Source organism: Quercus robur, chromosome 12 (genome assembly GCF_932294415.1).
Source record: "Quercus robur chromosome 12, dhQueRobu3.1, whole genome shotgun sequence".
Classification (NCBI taxonomy): Eukaryota; Viridiplantae; Streptophyta; class Magnoliopsida; order Fagales; family Fagaceae; genus Quercus; species Quercus robur.
In genome coordinates, this window is record NC_065545.1 from 3,246,175 (window position 1) to 3,267,204 (window position 21,030).

Here is a 21,030-nt window from a genome sequence, read left to right on the forward strand (position 1 = left end):
AATGTGTTTTATTATTGCCAATTCAGCCTTAAAACTACATCGTTTCAATGATGACCAAGCGAGGAGTTGACACAATCAAAACTACGTCATTTTAGGCCTAAACTTAAAACAGAAATTTTAAGCCTGAAACGACGTAGTTTCATGTCAAACTCTAAAATAAAAAACAAAAACCATGGACCCCACGGTATGTCTACTTGAACACAGACCTCCCTGACCCAAACCCAAGTAGCGGCGGCAACAACATCTTCTCCAAATCTTGACCACCACTTGAAGCAACTGGCAAAGCTAGAGGCGGTCTATATGATGTGGTGGTTGTGGAGATCGATGATGATGATGATAATAAGGTTTGAATTGTTGTTGATAGTGGTGGAAAACTTCTGATGATGATCGATGATGGTGATCGTTAACTTCATTTCGGTGGAAGTTACGGTGACAGTTACAGGCGACGTATTTCAACGCGTCGAGTGTATCTTCTTCTCCGTCAGCCAGGAACTCGTCGCAACTGTCTACCATGTGGCCTCCCATACCCACCGCGTGGTTCTTCAAGCATTTTCTGTATCTAGTCATTGCAGACGAGGTGGTGGGCATTCTCTGTATTTGGTCATCTTAGACGAAGTGGTGGGGTTGGTGGTGGGACTCACCAGTTTGCGCTTACTACTAGCTGAGTTGGTAACCGCTCTGTATCTAGTTATCGAAGACTGCCTTTAGCTTTGCCAACTGCTTCAGGCGGTGGTCAAGATTTGGAGAAGATGTTGTTGCCACGGCCGCTTGGGTTTGGGTTAGGGAGGTCTGTGTTCAAGTAAACATAATGACATGTCGTAGGGTTCATGGTTTCTGATTTTGATTTTAGAGTTTGGCCTGAAACTACGTCGTTTTAGGCTAAAGGTTTGTGTTTAAGGTTTAGGCCTGATGTAGTTTAGATTGTCCAGCTTTTCACTTGTTCATCATTGAAACAATGTAGTTTTAAGGCTGAACTGGCAAGAATAAAACACATTAGTATGAAGATTTGTCACTTAACAGCAAAAACTAATTGTAGGGGGTAAATTGCTATCGGAACCAAACTTCAAGGTGTAAAATCAAGTTTTATGAAACTTTGGAGTGTAAAATTCAATCAACTCCAAACTTTAAGAGTGTAATTTGTAATTTAAAAAAAAAAAAAAAAATTCACAACGTGAACAAATTCCGACACTAAAGTCCTGCTATTTTATGTGTGGGCATTACTCTGTACCAGCAGCAGCACAAATCATATCTTAGTACAAGTACAACAACACTTCTGTCAATATACGCTCAATACACAATTCGAATTGTACTTATTATGGGGGGGTAAAATTGTCAGTTAAATAAAAAATTCCTGCGCGCAATTTAGCGGTTCATCAAATTTCCAAACTCCAAAGGCTTCTTCGATCATTCCAATATTCCATGTAACAAATATCCTGACAAAAAAAAAAAAATGTTGTCAGACCAAAAATATCCAAACCCCCCTTTTTTCCCGGTATAGAAATTTAGATAGTTTTTATCAAAATTTTCTATTCTATACCGGGTTTGATCCGTAAATTCATGGTGCGATAAGTCTTAATCTCTATTCATAACCAACACAGCTCTCTCACAGTCTTGTAGCTCCAGACTGTCTGAGAGAGAAGTGAAAAAAACAAAAACAACGCGGCTCCGTCGATACCGCCACACTTTTCCCTCGCTGTTTTTTTTTTTCTTCAAATAAACGGTTACTCACCAAAAACAGAATTTCTAGTTTTCATTTTTTTATATTTATATTTTTTTTCAATAGAGATGGAGAGATCGGAGCGAGGAAAACAAACGGTAATTCCTGAACCGGAGCGCCACCAACACCACCGAGCCGCGAGGGCTCGACCGCCGATTCGACAGCCGTCTCGGATTCCGTTACGGCGGTTGCTCCGGGTCGCTTCGGTGGCGTGCGGGATTCAATTCGGCTGGGCTTTGCAGCTCTCGCTGCTCACGCCGTACGTGCAGGAGCTCGGGATTCCGCACGCGTGGGCCAGCGTGATATGGCTCTGCGGCCCGCTCTCGGGACTGCTGGTTCAGCCGCTGGTCGGGCTCATGAGCGACCGGAGCACCAGCCGGTTCGGGAGGCGGAGACCGTTCATATTGGCCGGAGCTCTGTCGATCGTCCTGGCGGTTCTGATCATCGGACACTCGGCGGACATAGGGTGGTTGTTAGGGGACCGCGGCGATTCTAGGCCGAGGGCGGTGGGGGCTTTCGTTTTCGGGTTTTGGATTCTGGATGTGGCTAATAATATGACTCAAGGTCCTTGTAGGGCTCTGCTTGCTGATCTCACAGGTTTGCACAAAATTTTTCTTTAACCACTTAATTAATCGATTCTTTAATGCAAAATTAATTCCTAATTGCCTAATTGAACTTAATTTTATTTTCCAAAAAAGAAAAAAATTTAAAAGCGAAGTAACTTGGCAATGATTTTGTATTTATTATCTCCTTGGAACTGATTTTTTCAATGGACGATTATGTCCCTTAGAGTGCATTTGTATTATTGATACATTTTGCTTAATGGATCTTTTGCAAGGAACAAAGAAGTAGTACAATCTGTAAGGGTAGACTTTGTGTGAATGAAGAAGAAATAAGAGTTGACATTTGTCTTGTGCTAAATTTTTGTCATGCTAGGAAAGGATCATCGAAGGACTCGAGTGGCAAATGCCTATTTCTCTCTATTTATGGCTATTGGTAATGTTCTTGGCTTTGCAACTGGAGCGTATAGTGGCTGGTTCAAAATTTTGCCGTTTACTTATACCACTGCATGCACTGTTAATTGTGCAAATCTCAAGTCTGCTTTCTTTATCGACATTTTTTTCATTGCAATTACTACATATATAAGCGTTACAGCAGCTCAGGAAGTGCCACTAGTTTCGATCGATAGATCCACCCCCTCTGCTGAAGACGGGCCAGGAACGTCAGGTCAAGCTGAAGAAGCTTTCCTCTGGGAACTGTTTGGGACTTTTAGATATTTTTCAGGGACTATATGGATAATCCTGCTTGTTACTGCTTTGACTTGGATTGGATGGTTTCCATTTCTTCTTTTTGATACAGATTGGATGGGTCGAGAGATTTATGGTGGCAAGCCTAATGAAGGGCAGAATTATAGTATTGGAGTTAGAATGGGTTCGTTTGGTCTGATGTTGAATTCAGTTGTTCTTGGAATAACTTCGTTGCTCATGGAGAAGCTCTGCAGTAAGTGGGGGGCCGGTTTTGTGTGGGGGATTTCAAATATCCTCATGGCTCTCTGCTTTCTTGCAATGCTAGTAGTTGCCTTTGTGGTGAAGAGTTTTGACTTTGAAGGCAATGCTCTACCTCCAAATGGCATTGTAATAGCTGCACTGGTGATTTTTGCAATTCTTGGTGTTCCTTTGGCGGTAAGTCATGCATACTCAAGAATAAAAGGAGAATAGGAGTACCATTTTCCATGCATTATGAATTTAACCTTGCCATGGCCTATTCATGGCAAGGCCTTGATCACAAGTTGTTATAGTCTTCAGCTGATCTTTATTGTGTTATGACCTCTCTTGGGGCATCAAAGAAGAACAATGCAAAATTTTTTGAGCAGGGCCTCTAGACCAAATATTGCATTTTAGGATAATTGTATTGCCTTTTGCCTATGTAAACATATTTTAGAACTGATGCTGAAAGAGTTATTAAAGGATGACACTGCATGCATTGTGCAAGAGCTCAATATGTGCATTGCCTTTTGCAGATCACTTACAGTGTTCCATATGCCTTGATATCCACACGTATAGAGTCTTTGGGACTTGGCCAAGGTGGGTTTTTTTTTTTTTTTTAGTTGGCATACTTGCTAAATTTTTCTGGGAGGTGCAGGCTGTGGGCTGCTTATCTTAATGCTTGGTTATTGCAGGATTATCAATGGGTGTTTTGAATCTGGCAATAGTGATCCCACAGGTATGGCTGCCCTTACATTCCTTTAATGTTTGTCCATATCTGGCACCACTAAACTAAATGGGAATCAATTTTTTCATATTGCTGAGAGAGGCTGTTTTACACTTCTCTGATTACAAAAATACTATAGATGCAATAGGACAAAAACAAAGTTTTCCTCAGAACCAGTTTGGAAGAATCTCCTCTAATCCATTATGTGGTGATTCATAAAACCATTCATGTGTATTAAATCATGACTTATACTAAATAATTCATGTGACTAAACCCATATATGGTTGTTTGAATCGACCTATAGTGGGTTGGAGGATTTTCCCCCAAACTAGTTTGAAAGTAAACTTTGTCCTATGCAATATGATTTGATGGCAACTCAAGTATGACAGTGCTTACTTAGCTCGCAGAAGTTTGTGGTTCTATTACTCTGATTGTGTCTAATGTGTATATAAGACAAAAAGGATGAGGTTTTTCTCTCCCACATTTCAGATCATTAATTTGTGTTGTATATTGAAAAAATTGATATGCAATTTCATCAAGTGCAACCTTTATTCTTGTAGTATCTCTTGTTTCCTATTATTATAATAACTTGTGAAGAAGGTCCTGGATTTGGCAATTTAACAATTACCAAAATTTTGTTGATTTCACTCACTTCATGTTTGGGTGGTCTTTTGATGGTTTTGGTCTCTTGATTTTCATACACGTATGATAAAAGGAAAATGTCTAAGCTTTAACTTAATTTTTGATGTTTTGGATTAATTAGGAATATGGTTCTTTTCTTTGTTATTAAGAATACCATTTTCATTCCTTTGTTTGGAATTAACTGATAAGTGATGATTTGATCTTAGATATTGACACTGTATGATAGTAAGCATTAAATAAAAATAAAACAGATAGAGCACTGCATATTGCTGGATAGTTCTATCTAGATCTGTATAACTGGTTATTCAAATCCTAAATCGTTGTATTATCAAGTAATGTAGGTGAATAAAACTGTCTATATTTCCCATTTTCTTTCTCTCTTTTACTCCCTTTTTCTTTTGAAACTTCTATTAATTCACATTGTAAGCTATGATATTTTAGGGTCCGCTTATGATATTTCACAAAAACATTTAACCACCTTTAACTATAGAAGCAGATAAATTGAGTTCTTGCACTATTTCATTTCTTAGCTTTATTTGTCCGTCCATTAGTTTTCTGTTTTTCAAAGTGACATAAACATGATAGGTACACATGACAAGCATGTGTCATTTGTTGTGCTTTTCTTCACCTAATGCTTGATATACATTGTTGGCCTCATTTTTGTTAGTTTAAGCTTTTGGGACTGATTGATGCCCCATTCTGTTAGTCTCTTCTGCTTTGGCACATATAAAGCCCATAGTCAGTGACATTTTGAGGCCTGGACGTGAAGAGTGGGGTGGAACAAGAAATCTTTTCTAGGGGGGCCGACCTCAAGACCAATATGAAATTGTATGAAAAAAAAAAAAAAAGAAGCTTTTTCTATGTGTTACTTGGTGGTGCATTTTTTTTTCTTCTCAACTTAAAGTTCAAGGTTCAAATTGAAGGGATTGTTAGTGTTAGTGTGCTTGTGAGTTTGGTAACATAGTTAGCCCACGCTTGAAAGGGGCTGTTAGTGTAGCAGTGCTTGATAATATAATACATCAGTAGCTCACTTTGTGATATCTTAAGCTTTTTCAAGTAGTGATTCTTGTCAGAGCTTTATTTGGCTAAAAGGTCCTTGTTTCAAGTCCTAGTGACCTCATTCTGTTAGTTTCTTTTTGTTGTGCATGTTTGAATCTCGCATTTGATTCAGTGTTATTAGGTGGGCTAAATGTGAGGAAGAGTGCTAGTGTTAGTTTGTTGGTAAGCTTGATATATATTTTTTGTGTACTTCCTACCATTTTAAGTTTTAGCATAAGCTTTAGGAGCAGATAGTAACTAACATGCTATTAGAGTTTTGATTGTTTGTGAGGTTGAATCAAATCCTGGAAAGGCTTTTTTATTTTTTGGTCATGCACATGCTAGGCCATATCTCGTCTTTGGCAAATGGGAGGCTTGCATGTCGGGAAAAGGGAAGGGGGCAGGGTCGTGAGGATTGAAAATGTATAAATGTTAATGTACATTGTTGACCTGCTTGACTCAAACTTGTGTCTTGTTGCTTTTGGTGGAAGGCACTTGTCATCGCACCAAGGCCTGATCTCTAAATGTTAGGATTATATATGTAATATGTGTGTGTATTGGGGGGGGGGGGGGGGGGGGGGGGTGGGGGTGAGTGTGAGAAAAGCTGTGTAAGAGTTCATAATGGTTAGGTGTGATTTTAAACAATTAAACCTTTCTATGTAATAGCTTAAGCTATTGGTTTGTATACTCTTAACACTAAGCCCCACCCCCCCCCCCCCCCCCCCCCCCCTACCCATCTCCCCAATCATCCACATCCACACACAGACCAAATATATAATATATATAAAAAAATTGTTTCTTTTGGAAGAACTACCCTTCTTATTCTATGAGTTTGTGTGTAGAATTTTCGATTTGCACCAACCATTGAAAATGAGAAAGCTAGTAGAAAATTTCCCAAAATTTTTTAGAGAAAAGCCCAAGAAAATGAAAATGACAGACTGGTTTTAATCACAAGCTCTAGATACCGAAATTGAGGCAGAAACACCAGAGCTGCAATTAATTGCATCAGCCATTAATGATAACCTGGTGGTGAACATCTGGATCTGTGGTTTATGGACAAAATGTGTTTTTGTGACAACTCAGGTGGGCTTGATGAGCTCTTATGTTGTGTTCATGGGGATTGGTGGGGCCTTGTGGTGCCTGGGTCTTTGGACCATAGGGTGGAGGCTGTGGGTGGATTATGGGAAACAGATGTGGTGAAGTGCCGAGGATTAGTTATTTGTTTTGGACATTTTTTGATGGAGAAGGATAGGGTAGGTGGTGGTGCTGAGGCTATGTTGGCAGGCCTCTTTCTCTCTCTCTCTGCCTTTGAATTTATTGATTTACAATGCCGAGGTGGTTGGATGTGTCATTTCAACTTATTTCTTCAGTGACATTTATGCAGGAGTCCGGTTAATGAGTGCCGAAGTGCATTGGTTAAGGTTGAGCTTTTTATTGTAATTGATTATCTTTTTTTGGGGTCACACAACATTTAGTTAAAGGGGTATTTGTTTATTTGCTTATACTACTTCCCAATGCAATTGAACACCCAACATAACATATTCCTTTATACAATTTAGACCCCTGAACAATTCAATTTACTTGTTTATCTGGTTTTGTAGGTTAGGGTGGTTATATGTTTATATATATATATATATATATATCAACCGGGCAATATTTTACCCTTTTATTAACGGGAAAAAAGGAAAAGAAAAGTTACTTGTCTTTCAAGTTTGATTTCTAGTAAATGATACATGTATCTTCTGATTTATATAATGTTTCTCGAACATTAATAGTCCTAATGTATTGTATGATGTTTCTCTTTATCAATGACCAAGTGAATTTTGAGCTTATAATATACATTCTTATAGAACTAAGATATTCTCTTTCTGAAATTCTAGTCAAACACTTATCACAATCACCAAAGATATTATCTACTAAAAACAATTTTTGTTCCTTATAGATTTGAATATGTGAATGCCAGAATAGTCATCATGGGGGTCTTTTAGGAGAAGCAGTGCCGGATATGGTTTTTATAAAGTCTCCCTAGAAGAGTTCTATCAAAACTAAGAATGAAGATGAATATTCTTGATTAATTAATGAGAAAAGGTTACAGCTCTGTTTATAGAGGAATGGAATTGAGAGGAGAGAAAAAAACAGAAATTTGTTAAAGCTAATCACCTACCTAGCTTAATTCCGTACTAATTACACGGAGACACCTGTACAACTAATAGGCACGTGCTACACACGTGAGTTATACAATTAAATTAACATACAACAGTACGACCTGTAGCATAAGAACTTAATCTTGTGAACTCCTGTCGTTTTTACTCTTCTCTTTAACTTTTGGTCTTTTACTGTTGCTTGCTTTGCTGCTTTGTCTTCAGCTTGTGAACTTTTACCCTCCCCCTCAGGATGTGTGCTGGTAGCAAAAATATCCAGTATACCCCCATCTTGCTTAGAAGCGGTGAAAACTGACTGGAACCCAAAGCTTTGGTTAAGATATCTGCCAACTGAGACTTGTAGGAACATGAAGTAATTTTAGAACTTTATCTTGCACCTTATCTTGAACTACATGGCAGTCAATTTCGATATGCTTTGTATACTCATGGAAGACAGGATTGGCCCCAATATGCAAGGCAGCCTGGCTGTCACAGAAAAGAAGAGCTGGCTGAGAATGAATCACATTGAGGTCTTTAAGCAATGCTTAAATGCATACAATTTCACAAACTGCAACTACTAGGGACCTATATTCTGCTTCAGCAGAAGATCGAGACAGTTTTTTGTTTCTTTGACTTCCATGAGATAAAAGAATCACTAAGAAAGATGCAATAGCCTGTAATAGGCCTTCTTGAATCTAGGCACGCAGCCCAATCTGAATCTGCAAAGCCTTTAAGATGTAAAGAAGACTTGGATGAAACGAACAACCCCAAACCAGGAGAGCTCTTTATATACTGTAGAATTCTGTAGGCAGCATTTAGATGTGGTTTCCTAGGGTTGGACATGTACTGACTAAGCCTGTGCACTGCAAAAGTGATATCAGGCCTTGTGATAGTCAAGTACAGTAGCCTACCTATTAACCTTCTGTACATACCAGCATCCTGTAACAATTCACCCTCATCCTTACTCAATTTGAGGTTAGAATCCATAGGTGTTTTTTATGGTTCGCAGCCACTCATTCCAGCATCTTCTAAGACTTCAAGAGCATACTTTCCTCGACTTAGGCTGATACCCTGTTGAGATATAGCAATCACCAAGCCTAGAAAGTATTTAAGAGTGCCCAAGTCTTTGAGCTTAAACTGTATATCCAGAAACTGCTTTAGTTCGTCACAGCATGAGGATTATCACTTGTTATCAAGGTATCATCTACATATACTAAAAGTGCTACAAAAGAACCATTGTGAGTCCTTGTAAAGATAGAATAATATGATTTAGAATGTGTAAATCCATATTACAGCAAGGCATTTGAGAATTTTGAAAACCGTTGCTTTGAAGCTTGTTTAAGGCCATACAAGGACTTATTCAATTTGCAAACCATCTCCCCCTTGCTGTGAAAGCCAGGAGGCAACTGCATAAAAACTTCCTTATCAAGCTCACCATGCAAAAAGGCATTATTGACATCAAGTTGATCTAAAACCCAACCTTTCACAACAGCTAAAGCCAGAACACACTTGACTGAAACCATCTTATCTACTGGTGAAAAAGTTTCCAAATAGTCTAGACCTTCTTTCTAAGTAAAACCCTTGGCTACAAGTCTTGCCTCATACCTCTCCACACTACCATCTGACTTATATTTAACCCTATACAACCCCTTGCAACATACAGCCAGTGGAGATAAGGTCCAAGTGTTGTTGGCTTCTGAGGCTTGAACCTCAGCAGCCATAGCAGCCTGCCAATTTGGATCCTGAACTGCTTGATTCTAAGACTTTGGTTCGGGAATGCTAGAAATAGAATTGCTAAAATGCTTGTGAGAGGAGATTAGCATAAGACAGATGGTGAGAAAGAGGATAAGGTGTGGAACTATGTGAGACTTGATTACAGTAAAAGATTGTAAGTAGGAAGGAGGTTTTTGGGACCTTTGGGATGTTCTAAGTAGAGGAACCTCAGGTGAGGAGGAAGCAGAAATATCTGCAGAAACAGAAACCGAAGTAGTTGGAGCAGATTCTGCAGATGCAGCAGAATTTGCAGGAGCAGCAGAATCTGCAGAAACTTCAGGAATAGGTGAAGTAAAATTATCCAAAAACATAGGAGTAGAATTAGGAAGACAAATGGTATTGGATGGAGTAGGAGGAACTAAGTCATGAATCAAGGAAGAGGACTGAAATGGAAAGATTGTTTTATGATAAATAACACCCCTAGAAATGAAACAAGTATGAGTAGAAAGGTGAAGCAATTTGTAGCCCTCAACACCATAAGGGTAACCCAAAACAATACATTTAGTGGCTCTAGGGGCAAACTTAGGTGTGTTGTGAGATAAGGTTGATGCAAAACACAAACAACCAAAAACTCTTACGTGAGAGTAGTAAGGAGCCTTGTGATAGAGTAGTTCAAGAGGGCTTTTATGATTTATGATAGGTCTAGGAAGCCTATTTATAATATGGTAGCAGCAAGTACACAATCACCCCAAAACATCAATGTAACATTAGATTGCAGCCTCAATGATGTAGCAACACATAAAAAGTGTTGATGTTTCCTCTCCACAACTGAGTTCTGTTCTGGAGGCAACACAACTTTGTTGATGAATAATACCATGACTTGCAAAGAAATCATGCATAAAAAATTCAGGTGCATTGTCTGTTCTAATGGTCTTAATGTTGGGAATAAATTGTCTAAATCATTTGATAAAAAGTTTGTTTAAGGGGTCTGGTGTTTGACTTGGATTTCATAAGATAAACCCAAGTAGACCTAGTGTGATCATTCACAATAGTCAAAAAATATTTATAAGCATCATGAGTAGATATAGAGTAAGGGCCCCATACATCACAGTCTATCAAATCTAAAGAATTTTGACAAAAATGATTATTAAAAGGAAAGGGAATTCTCTTCTGTCTTATTAGAAGCATTATGTACATCAGGTATGATATGCTTCAAAGAAAAAAACTAGTCTGTGGGATGCCCCAGTCTAAGATTCCATTTCCTACCTATGTGACTGGAGTTGCTGGAATTAACTAGAGACTTCATGTAATTATGTACAAGAGAATACATAGAATTATGTACAGGAGCAGTAGAATGTAGAACAGGAGTACTAGAGTGTGAGTAGCCATGCTCTTGAAGCAAGTAAAGCCCATCATGAACCTCACCCACACCAATCGTCTTCTAAGGTCCTGTATGAAGCAAAAAGTTGAGAGAAAAAGAAGACAACAAGGCAGATTCTTTGTGAGTTTACTAATTGAGATTAAGTTGAAAGTAAAAGAGGGAACACAAATCATTTTCAAGAATAAGATGAGCAGAAATCTGAACAGAACCAATATGAGTAACCATAGCGGTTTCACCATTTGGAAGTTCAACAACACAATGCTTAGTAGATGCAATAGTAGTAAAAAGAGTGATGCTATGGACTATGTGATTTGTTGCTCCGGTATCCATAACCCAAGTATTACCTGCAAAATCTTGTCTAATAGAAATACCTGAAATCTTGATGCAAGCTAATAGACATACCTGAAAGCAGTTTCACCATTTGAAAATATAGAATGCCTGAAATTTTGATGCAAGCTAAGAGAAATACCTGCCAAAGGTGATGATTGAGTACCAATGGAAGCTTGTGGAATGTTTGGATTCACAACATTGTTGACCTTATGATTGTCTGTGGCACAAAATTTTCCAGATTGAATGCCAAAACTTCCAGACTAAATCTGATTTGCCTAGAATGGCTAAGAATTGTTGAAAGGAACCAGTGTTAAGAGTGCTTGTCGGATTGGTCATCTTGAAGACTGACTTGATTCACACTTGAAGAACCTCTGCCCCTTTGTTTGTAACCAGGAGGGTAGCCATGGACCTTATAGCACTTGTCAACTGTGTGATTGTTCAAACTACAGTGGCTACAGGTAGGCTTATCTTTACCCTTCCAGTTCTTCTTGTTCTTGGATCCTGAAGATGACTTTGCAACCAAAGAAGTGGATTCTACATGTGGTGCAACATAACTCCCAACATTTTGTTGCCTTTCTTCTTGGATCAATAAGGAGTAAACCTTATTGATGGAGGAAATAGGACCCATTAACAAGATCTGAGTTCTTACTTTACCATATGTCTTATTCAGTCCCATCAGAAATTGCATTACTGAATCTTGCAATTGAAGATCACCAAGCCTTTGACTCAAATTGCAGGTACAATTACCACAAGTACAATTGGGAAAACGATGAAAATTTTGCAATTGATCCCAATATGCTTGCAATAGAGTGAAATAAGCAGTGATATATTGATCACCTTGGCTTATCCCAGCACTATCCTTCTGCAATAGGAAAACTTGTGGACCATTTCCTTGTGAAAATTGTTCTTTGAGATTGTTCCAGATATCCAAGGCTGTCTTTGTAAATTACGCTAGTTGCAATTTGAGGGGAAACTGAGTTTAGTATCCATGATCCAACCATACTGTCACAGTGGATCCAGGATTGAATTGATGATAGAATTTTAACTATTGGAGATGAAAGAGTCAATGTGCCATCAATAAACCCTAATTTCTATCAATGCCTTTCGCATTGAACGTTCCCAAGTAGGGTAGTTCTCGCTGAGCAGTGGCTGAGAAACAAGGATGGCTCCAGGCTCTGTCCATGTTGCAAAAACAAGGGATTCAAAGTCTCATCCGCCATGGATGAACTCTGAGAATTAGGTATTGTAGTTGAACTCATAGAGACGGAAGTGTTTTCGAGTTGCTTTGATATCATATCATAACTAAGAATAAAAATGAATATTTATGATTAATTAATGAGAAAAGGTTACAGATCTGTTTATATAGGAACAAAACAAAGATGAGAGAGAAAAAAAAAAAAAACAGGAATTTGTTAAAGCTAATCACCTAACTAACTTGATTCCATACTAATTACATGGGAGATACCTGTACAACTAGTAGATGCGTGCTGCACATGTGAGTTATACAATTAAACTAACATACTACAGTACAACCTGTAGCATAAGAACTTAATCCTGTGAACTACTGTCGTTTTTACTCTCCTCTTTAACTTTTGGTCTTTTACCGTTGCTTGCTTTCTTGCCTTCCTGCTTGTCTTCAGCTTGTAAACCTTTAAAAGTTCCATCAAAATTTCATAAAACATTTGTTTGTGTGAATTGTATTCATATGAAACCTTTTTGGGAGCTTGCCAATGTTAATTCTTGTTTATTTTTATGAAATTGGACACCCCTTTTAGTGAAAGTCAATGGTGTCCTTTCTGAACCCTGATCTGTTCCACATGCCATAAAGAACCTCATTTACATTCAGAGCTTAAAATTCTCTCCACCAAAAGCTATTGAAATCAGAGGCCAACATATGTTTTACCAGCCAACCCCATGATACACTTCTGGGTAAGCTGCAAAAATTTCATGCTTATGTCTCACTTCGCTTGGCTGATGCCAATATACAAAAGCTTATGCTTTAAATCGTCTAGATAAAAAGAGTTAGTGTAATAGTAATAGCAATGTTCTGAAGATGCAGGCTTACTTAGCATCCCCAGTGCGATCTCACCTCAGCATCATGCTTGGGGAAAAGGAATAGATTTTCATGTTTCTGTTAATTTTTGAAAAGAATGCATTCAGTTAAATCTTGCAACCAACTTTGTCCAATTGTGACATAGTGTTATCCATAACTATATGTTCATGCACTTAATTACCCTATCTGAGAATGTTCATGCAGTTAGGTCTCTTATTGTTAACTGTTGTTTTTCTGTTATTTAGTCTTAAATTTAATATCCAGGTTTCTGAGTGAACTTGTGTATTCTAGGAATAAAGATTCTGTAGCAAAATGGCTTTGGTAGAATGTCATCTGATTTTTTATATAATTCTTTAGTCTTTTAAGTCATGATTTGTTTGTGTTTTGAGAGCAGGTGGTGGTGTCCCTGGGAAGTGGACCATGGGATCAGCTATTTGGTGGTGGAAATTCTCCAGCCTTTGCTGTGGCAGCAGTTGCAGCCTTAGCTAGTGGACTTATAGCCATCTTAGCTATTCCTCGATCTAGTCCTCAGAAGCCCAGAGCCCTCATATGAGGTATTTTGTTGTATCAAATTTTTTCGCATCTCTATCAAGTTAAATCAGTAGTGAGAATTTGTAGATAGCTATTGTTACTTATACCTATTAATACAAACAATTCCTTGAGGTTCACTTTATCCAGCAAATTTCACTTCTTTGTCTTTCTTTCTTTCATTTTTCTCAGTATATTTTCCTCATCTTTTTAAGATATTTGAAGTTTCTTATTCCCCCGGGGAGGAAAGCACCATTCCTTGATTTTAACTAAAAGTTGAGAGGGAAATATGCTCAACACTAATGATGAAACTATTCATTGGGTCATTTGGTCACTGCTTGATATGCTCTTTCACTTTTGCTTTTAAGGGCTACATGGAGAGAGCTAACAGTCCCTTTCCTCACTCCCACTAGATTAGAGAAGGCATGCAGTTTGAATGGCCTAAACTTTCATCTTATTGATTATTGACATAGAGATAAAGAGTGAACCATAAATTCCCTGATCATTTTTTTCTTCTTCTTTTGGAAAGTATTGGAAACTTTGAGAACTGTTTCTCATTCATAAATTGTGTTTAAAGTAGTGAGAAAGGTCCAGACTGAAGGCATGGTGTCTTCATTTACAATGGCCAATGGTGGACATTCTACATATATAATTAATGATGGAAAACAAGCCATTTTCAAAGCAATAATTTTTCGGACATTCTTGAAAGCTGTCACCATTATTCTGTGTGAGACAAGTTATCTACAGTTAGTGGAGAATTTTCTTCAATGAAAATCATCCCACCTTGTGGAGATGTCGCTTTATGGCTAATTGCCATAGAAAAGTGGTGAAGTCTTAGCTCTGGATTCCAAAATTAGTCTCAATACTGATTCCATCCCAACCAAGATAATGCCCTTAATTGGGATTTATTCTTCATGAAAATGGAAAAGTTGATTGTGCGTTGGTGGTTTGGTGACAATCTATTGGAATCTCATACATTCGTGCGTTTATTTGTTGTATGAATATGGTTAAGAGTGCTTGGTGGCCAACAATGAATATATGAATTATGCTGATTGAAGCCTTGATGTAGATCAGTCTTAAATGCTCTGATCTTTTTTTGTGGAAAGTTGCAGTGAATTTCTATCGCAGGTTTCCTTTATGATTGTTCTTTTCACGCTTGCATCTAAAACCTTGGAATAAATTCTTGTGTTTATTGCACATATCATTACCAATGGAAGTCTGTTTTTCCGATTTGATTGCTTCCATGCAATGCTTGCCACTAAGACCCGTGAAGCTTTTGAAAATACTCGTCTCATTGAGAACCATTTGTTCAAATTATGACATAAAATTCTGAACCAAGGCATGGGTGGCAAATGTTGCGCAAGGAATTCTATTGGCAAACTAGCACGTCAACATCAGTGGTGTTAAATAGGATAGAGATAAGACATTCTGCACCAATTCGTGCCCATGTGATCTACAATGTAGTGCATTAACTGATAACATGTTTGAAACATTCATGCATACTAGTGTGTATAAGAGATTCCGCTACGGTTTTTTTTTTTTTTTTTTTTTTTTTTGGGACTTATTTTAGGTATACGAAGGTCATGGATGTGGCTCTGCCGCGCAAAGATGAAGCATACATTGGGAATATTTAGGCGGCTTCTAGTGATTTTACTAGCATGTAAAACGTACCTGTGGCTGTGTATGTGTATGTGTATGTGTGTGTGTGTGTGTGTTGAGAGAGAGAGACATTTATGGGGCATCTCTGCAAGCCACAAGTTTTGAGATCAAGCAAGCATCAACCATTTACAGGAAAGGGAGAAAATGTCTTGGTGAGAGGGATGGAATCTGTGAATTTGTTCGAGTTTCTAGAGAGCATAATCTTTAGCATTTTTTCCATCTTTATTAGCAGGAAATTCTGACAGGTCTTGTCATTGTTGCAAATCCTTTTCCCCAAACTTGCATTTGTATTGTACTTTTATATTGTTATTATTATGCCAAAAAATTTTCTGATCTCCACTAGAACCTAATGTTAAAATGATTTTCCTATCAAAAAAAAAAAAATGTTAAAATGATTTTTGTGATTGGCGTGGATACAAGTGAATGGCATCACCACGTGATCCTAAAAGCTTTCAATTTCTCTGTTGCTACAATCTGGTGGGATGTACAATTTGATGAACCCACCTGCCAACAGCAAAAGTAATAAAGATGCTAAAAAAAATTCAAAAACGTGTTTCAATTTATCAAACCAACTTTAGTTTTTTAATTAGAGAGGCTTAATTGTTATCCATTGGTTCTGTTGGTTTGAGTGACATATCTCTCATCTACAGCAACTTATTTATCCAGAGACACATGGGAATCTGACAATGTGGGGGCAGTATGGGTTTCAGGGAAGAAATATCTTAATATTCTTATACAATAAAACAAAGGACAACTATTCTTGAAGCTGCTGCTCAAACAGTCTGAGAAGAAAAAGAAAAATTAACTGCTCCTCTTTGTTTGGGTCTGGTAATGGTAGGGTTGCTTTTTTTTTGTCTTACAGACATAGCCAAGTCTTTCTCTCTCTCTCTCCTACAGAATGACAGTCTCATCTCTGTGTTACGAGAAAGGGGATACACAATAAATGGTTGTAATTGGCGCACGTAATTGTCTCTCAGTGTTCCCTTACTCCCATCTGCCGCTTCTTCATACAGCCATTTACTGTCATCCCCATTAACTCCAAATAGTGGACCCATTCACGAACACCACCTACCTCCAATATATCCATGAAGATAAAGTGATATACTTTTTTAATAAATTAAAAAAAGAAGAAGAAGAAGAAGATAGTGAAAAGTTGCAAAATATAAGGATCCACTGGATTTGACACTACAGGTTTCTTATTAGTAATCCCTCCCCAAATCACACCTGTTAAGTTCATTGGTTTAACCCCAAATTATTCTCAAATTATTCTCCAAAAAAATAAAAAATAAAACCCCAAATTATTCTCAAACAATGCATGATTGTAAAGTTGTAACAACACCCAACCATACAAATCAGATGTCTCTCTCTCTCTCTCTTTAGCCCATCTCAACTTTCTCAAGTCTCTCATATTCTGTGATGTCTTACACCAGCTTTCCCATTACCTGGGCCCGTTAAAAGTTTTGAGGAAGATCTAAGGATAGTGATCCTTAATTATTAGTATTAGGATTTAGGAGCTTATAGAGAGGCCCACATCAAGGTGCCACTGGAAACAGATTTGAGGATTATAAAGCTAATTTCTATGATGTTAAAGCCTTAAAAGGATCTTAGCGGATCTCTTAATAGATCACAAATCTCAGGCCATCTCTGTTCCACTTCATTAACTAAATACTCCATTGCCCCATACAAAATATTATATTTATACCACTAAAGAACATTCTCAATCCAAAAAACTCACTGCCCCAAACAAGTAAAAACAAAAGGGTAATTAATAAAAACAGATGGGGCCTGAAAACTGAATTTACACCAAGCTTGTCACCTCAAACTGGGCAAGTAGTTTAAGCAATGTTTGGGTGCTCAAATGGTTCGAGACAACAAAAAGAGTCATTCTCGGTGTGGGTTTTCTCACATGGGTTGTGCAAGAATGGAACATGCATGCTTGCCCTAGAACATGCAAACATTCCAAGTTAACAGCCAGCCATCGTCAAATAAATCCACTAAAAATAAAAGAAAAAGAAAAAGTCAATATATAAATATGCTCGGGTCACTTCACAAGTAGGCTAATTTGTCCTGAATCTCTTCCACTTTGCATCCCAAGATAAACTTTTTTATCTTTCATCGTACAAAAACAACAACCCAAAATTGGGTTTTAAAGATTATCCAATTAAGCTAAGCTAAAAAGTTTGATTAAAATTTAAACTAGAGTAAACGCACCACCAAGGAAATGCCAAAAGAGTGCCACCATTATCATATAAAAAAAGCAAATTACTGATTTGCCGGTAGAACACTAATATCCCCACCGGTCATCTATCTTTTATTTCACCATCTTATTAGTACTAAAGGTAAGATTAGAACTCCGCCCCCCACCTCTACTACACTAAGCAAATACTAAATACTTGCTCTCTCTCTCTCTCTCTTTTAATTTTCAACTCCCTCCACCCAAACTGCTTTAAATATTGATCGAAGAGAAAGAATATACATTATACAGTGAAAGCTTAATAGTGTTTAGAGGGAGACAGAAATTGGGGGGGTCGGCAAAACCACATAAAAGCATTTTTTTGTATGGAGTATAGAAGCCTTGCTTTGCTTTTCTTTTATCTAATTCGATCTCTTTGATAAATTGACACGTTCCTTACTCCTTAGAACCGAAAGCAGGGCCCAATATATATCTCCATGTATATATATAACCCTATCCTCCATCCACCCCTTCCCATATTCAGAGCTCTCACCCTTCCAACAAAACAGAAGAATAGCACAAAACTATATAGCACAAAAGCCACAATACAAAGGTTATACTTTTCCTCCTTTAGCTCATTAACACCTGGTTAGGTAGCTAGTTCTCTTCTAACCTCCTTTGCCCAGAAAGCTATGTGTAACCCAAAGTCATTTTCTCCATCCTCATTGCTCTCTCAAATGAAAACCCATACCATAAATCTCAACCAATCCATGGATCTCCAGCCAGATGATCAAGAACTTCATAGGTGGCCAACTCTTTCTGAGGTAAAAAGGCAAAACATAAAGGACCCATGCACTTACTTATGAACATAAACAAACATATACGGATATATTTATATGCTGTCACTTAAAAACAGTAATGATGTATATTAAATTAAACCAAACTCTTTTTTGTTTTTTGTTTTTTTTGTTTTTGTTTTTGTTTTGTTTTGTTCCCTCTCTTTCCTGTTCTTACTTTTGTTTTGCACTAATTCAGGCCTTGGAAGAAATCAAAGCCATAGGGAAGATCTCAGGCCCAACAACCATCACAGGTCTACTTCTTTATTCAAGAGCCATGATCTCCATGCTTTTCCTTGGCTATCTCGGAGAGCTTGAGCTAGCTGGAGGGTCTCTCTCTATTGGCTTTGCCAACATCACTGGCTACTCCGTGATCTCAGGTTTGGCCATGGGAATGGAACCGATATGTGGACAAGCTTATGGCGCAAAACAATGGAAACTTCTTGGCTTAACTTTACAAAGGACAGTGCTTCTCCTTTTGTCAACCTCCATTCCCATCTCTTTCATGTGGCTAAACATGAAAAGAATCCTCCTTTGGTGTGGCCAAGACCAAGAAATATCTTCGGTAGCCCATACTTTCATTCTCTTTTCCATTCCTGACCTTTTCTTTCTTTCACTTCTTCACCCTCTTCGAATCTATCTCAGGACTCAAAACGTCACATTACCTTTAACCTATTGTTCAGCTATCTCTGTTCTTCTTCATGTCCCTATAAATTTCGTTCTAGTGGTCCATTTCAAGATGGGTATTGCTGGGGTTGCAATAGCAATGGTTTGGACTAATCTCAATCTCTTTCTTTTACTTTCTTCCTTTGTATATTTCTCCAGTGTGTATAAGGACTCGTGGGTGTGTCCCAGCATGGATTGCCTTCGGGGTTGGTCATCTTTGCTGGCCTTAGCAATTCCAACTTGTATTTCGGTTTGCCTTGAATGGTGGTGGTATGAATTCATGATAATGCTGTGTGGACTTCTAGCTAACCCAAAAGCCACTATTTCTTCAATGGGAATCCTTATCCAAACAACCTCTTTAGTCTACGTTTTCCCTTCAGCTCTTAGTCTTGGAGTTTCAACAAGAGTTGGGAATGAACTAGGCGCTAATCGCCCAGCTAAAGCTCGCATTTCCATGATTGTCTCGCTTGTTTGTGCAGTGGCTTTAGGCCTAGCGGCCATGTTGTTCACAACCTTAATGAGACACCAATGGGGTCGGTTCTTTACAACCGATACTGAGATTCTAGACCTTACTGCAATAGCATTGCCAATAGCAGGGCTATGTGAGCTTGGAAATTGCCCACAAACCACTGGTTGTGGAGTTTTAAGAGGGAGTGCTAGGCCTACTATTGGAGCAAACATCAATTTGGGGTCATTTTATTTGGTGGGAATGCCTGTGGCTATTTTCATGGGGTTTGTGGCTAAAATGGGGTTCGCAGGGCTCTGGCTAGGCTTGCTTGCAGCGCAGGCTTCTTGTGCTCTTCTCATGCTATATGTTCTTTGCAATACAGATTGGATGGTTCAAGTAGAGAGAGCAAGAGAACTCACACGAACTTGTACTATGTCTTCTACTCCCTTGCCAATTTCATCAACAATATCAGAGTCTAACACTAAGAAATCAAATAACAAGGCTAATCTTGAAGAGGTATTGTGCGTTAGTGATGAGCTTGTGAAGCCAACCTCACTTGAAACAGACCCTCTCATATCTACTACTACTACTACTTGACATGCTGTGCATTGATGAGAGTTACCGCTTCACCATTTTTGCCCCCATATTGAGGAGCTAGCTGATGTGAAAATTATTTAGTAGAGTTCCAATAATACTTGTACTTAAGATTAAACTCTTTCTTTTATTTGATTATCTTCAACAATGTTGTTGGATTAATAATAAACGTTGTAGAATAGAAACAAAATAATTTGCACTAGTTCCATTTCCATATGCGTGCCCGTGTGTATGTGGGAAAGAGAGAGAGAAAGACAGAGAGGGGTTAAGCTGTCGGTTGTTTTTGAGGCGTGGGAAAGAGAATCTCTGCCTACCTTTCTTGTTGTTCCTTACTAAATTAGGCAACTATCTTGACTACCGAAAAAGGAAAATTAGCATAATAGAATGTAACCTTTGGCTAACACCAATCTTTATCTTAATTAAGAGCGCTTTACACCATGTAGCCGCAACAAACTTATACATCATGTGCGTTAATATTACCATTAGACTAATACAATGCATCGACCTTCAGAAATATTAATGTTTGACCGATGGCATGCAAACAACTGAAAGAACTGATTGATATCCTAAGCCTACAATCTTTTACCTATAGCTAGGGGCAATCTTCGACATGGCACGCGAACAAGATATAAACATGACATAAAGTTAGTAACTTAAGATTAAAATTTAGTGGGTATATCATATATGTTAGATTTGGTATAACATGAATTGAACTGATTAAACATATTAAATTATTAATTCAGACAAGCGAAACCCTATTTGACTTGTTTAACTAGAGGTACAACATGAATTGAACTGTTTAAACATATTAAATTATTAATTCGGACAAGCTAAACCTTATCTGACTTGTTTGACTTGAGGTCATTTTACCAATTCATCCTTCAAAAACCCAATTATACA

At 38.0% G+C, this 21,030-nt stretch overlaps 2 protein-coding genes across 3 annotated transcripts; both read left to right on the top strand.

Annotated features, from left to right (window-relative positions):
- Positions 1 to 1,319: 1,319 nt before the first annotated feature.
- On the top strand, positions 1,320 to 15,748 carry LOC126710358 (sucrose transport protein SUC4). 2 transcript variants are annotated; one of them, XM_050410777.1, is made up of 6 exons: positions 1,320 to 2,314; positions 2,654 to 3,399; positions 3,738 to 3,801; positions 3,897 to 3,940; positions 13,621 to 13,780; positions 15,325 to 15,748. In XM_050410777.1, the coding sequence occupies exons 1-5, from the start codon at positions 1,786 to 1,788 to the stop codon at positions 13,777 to 13,779; spliced, it is 1,542 nt and encodes a 513-aa protein (XP_050266734.1). In that variant the 5' UTR covers positions 1,320 to 1,785; the 3' UTR covers position 13,780; positions 15,325 to 15,748. The 2 variants fall into 2 exon arrangements, with proteins under 2 accessions (XP_050266734.1, XP_050266735.1); XM_050410778.1 differs by lacking the exon at positions 15,325 to 15,748 and adding an exon at positions 14,123 to 14,712.
- A 2,240-nt stretch (positions 15,749 to 17,988) lies between these two features.
- Positions 17,989 to 20,248, top strand: LOC126709795 (protein DETOXIFICATION 48). The gene is made up of 2 exons (XM_050410136.1): positions 17,989 to 18,410; positions 18,622 to 20,248. Exons 1-2 carry the CDS (start codon positions 18,279 to 18,281, stop codon positions 20,131 to 20,133), a joined length of 1,644 nt encoding a protein of 547 aa, XP_050266093.1. The 5' UTR covers positions 17,989 to 18,278; the 3' UTR covers positions 20,134 to 20,248.
- Positions 20,249 to 21,030: the final 782 nt, after the last annotated feature.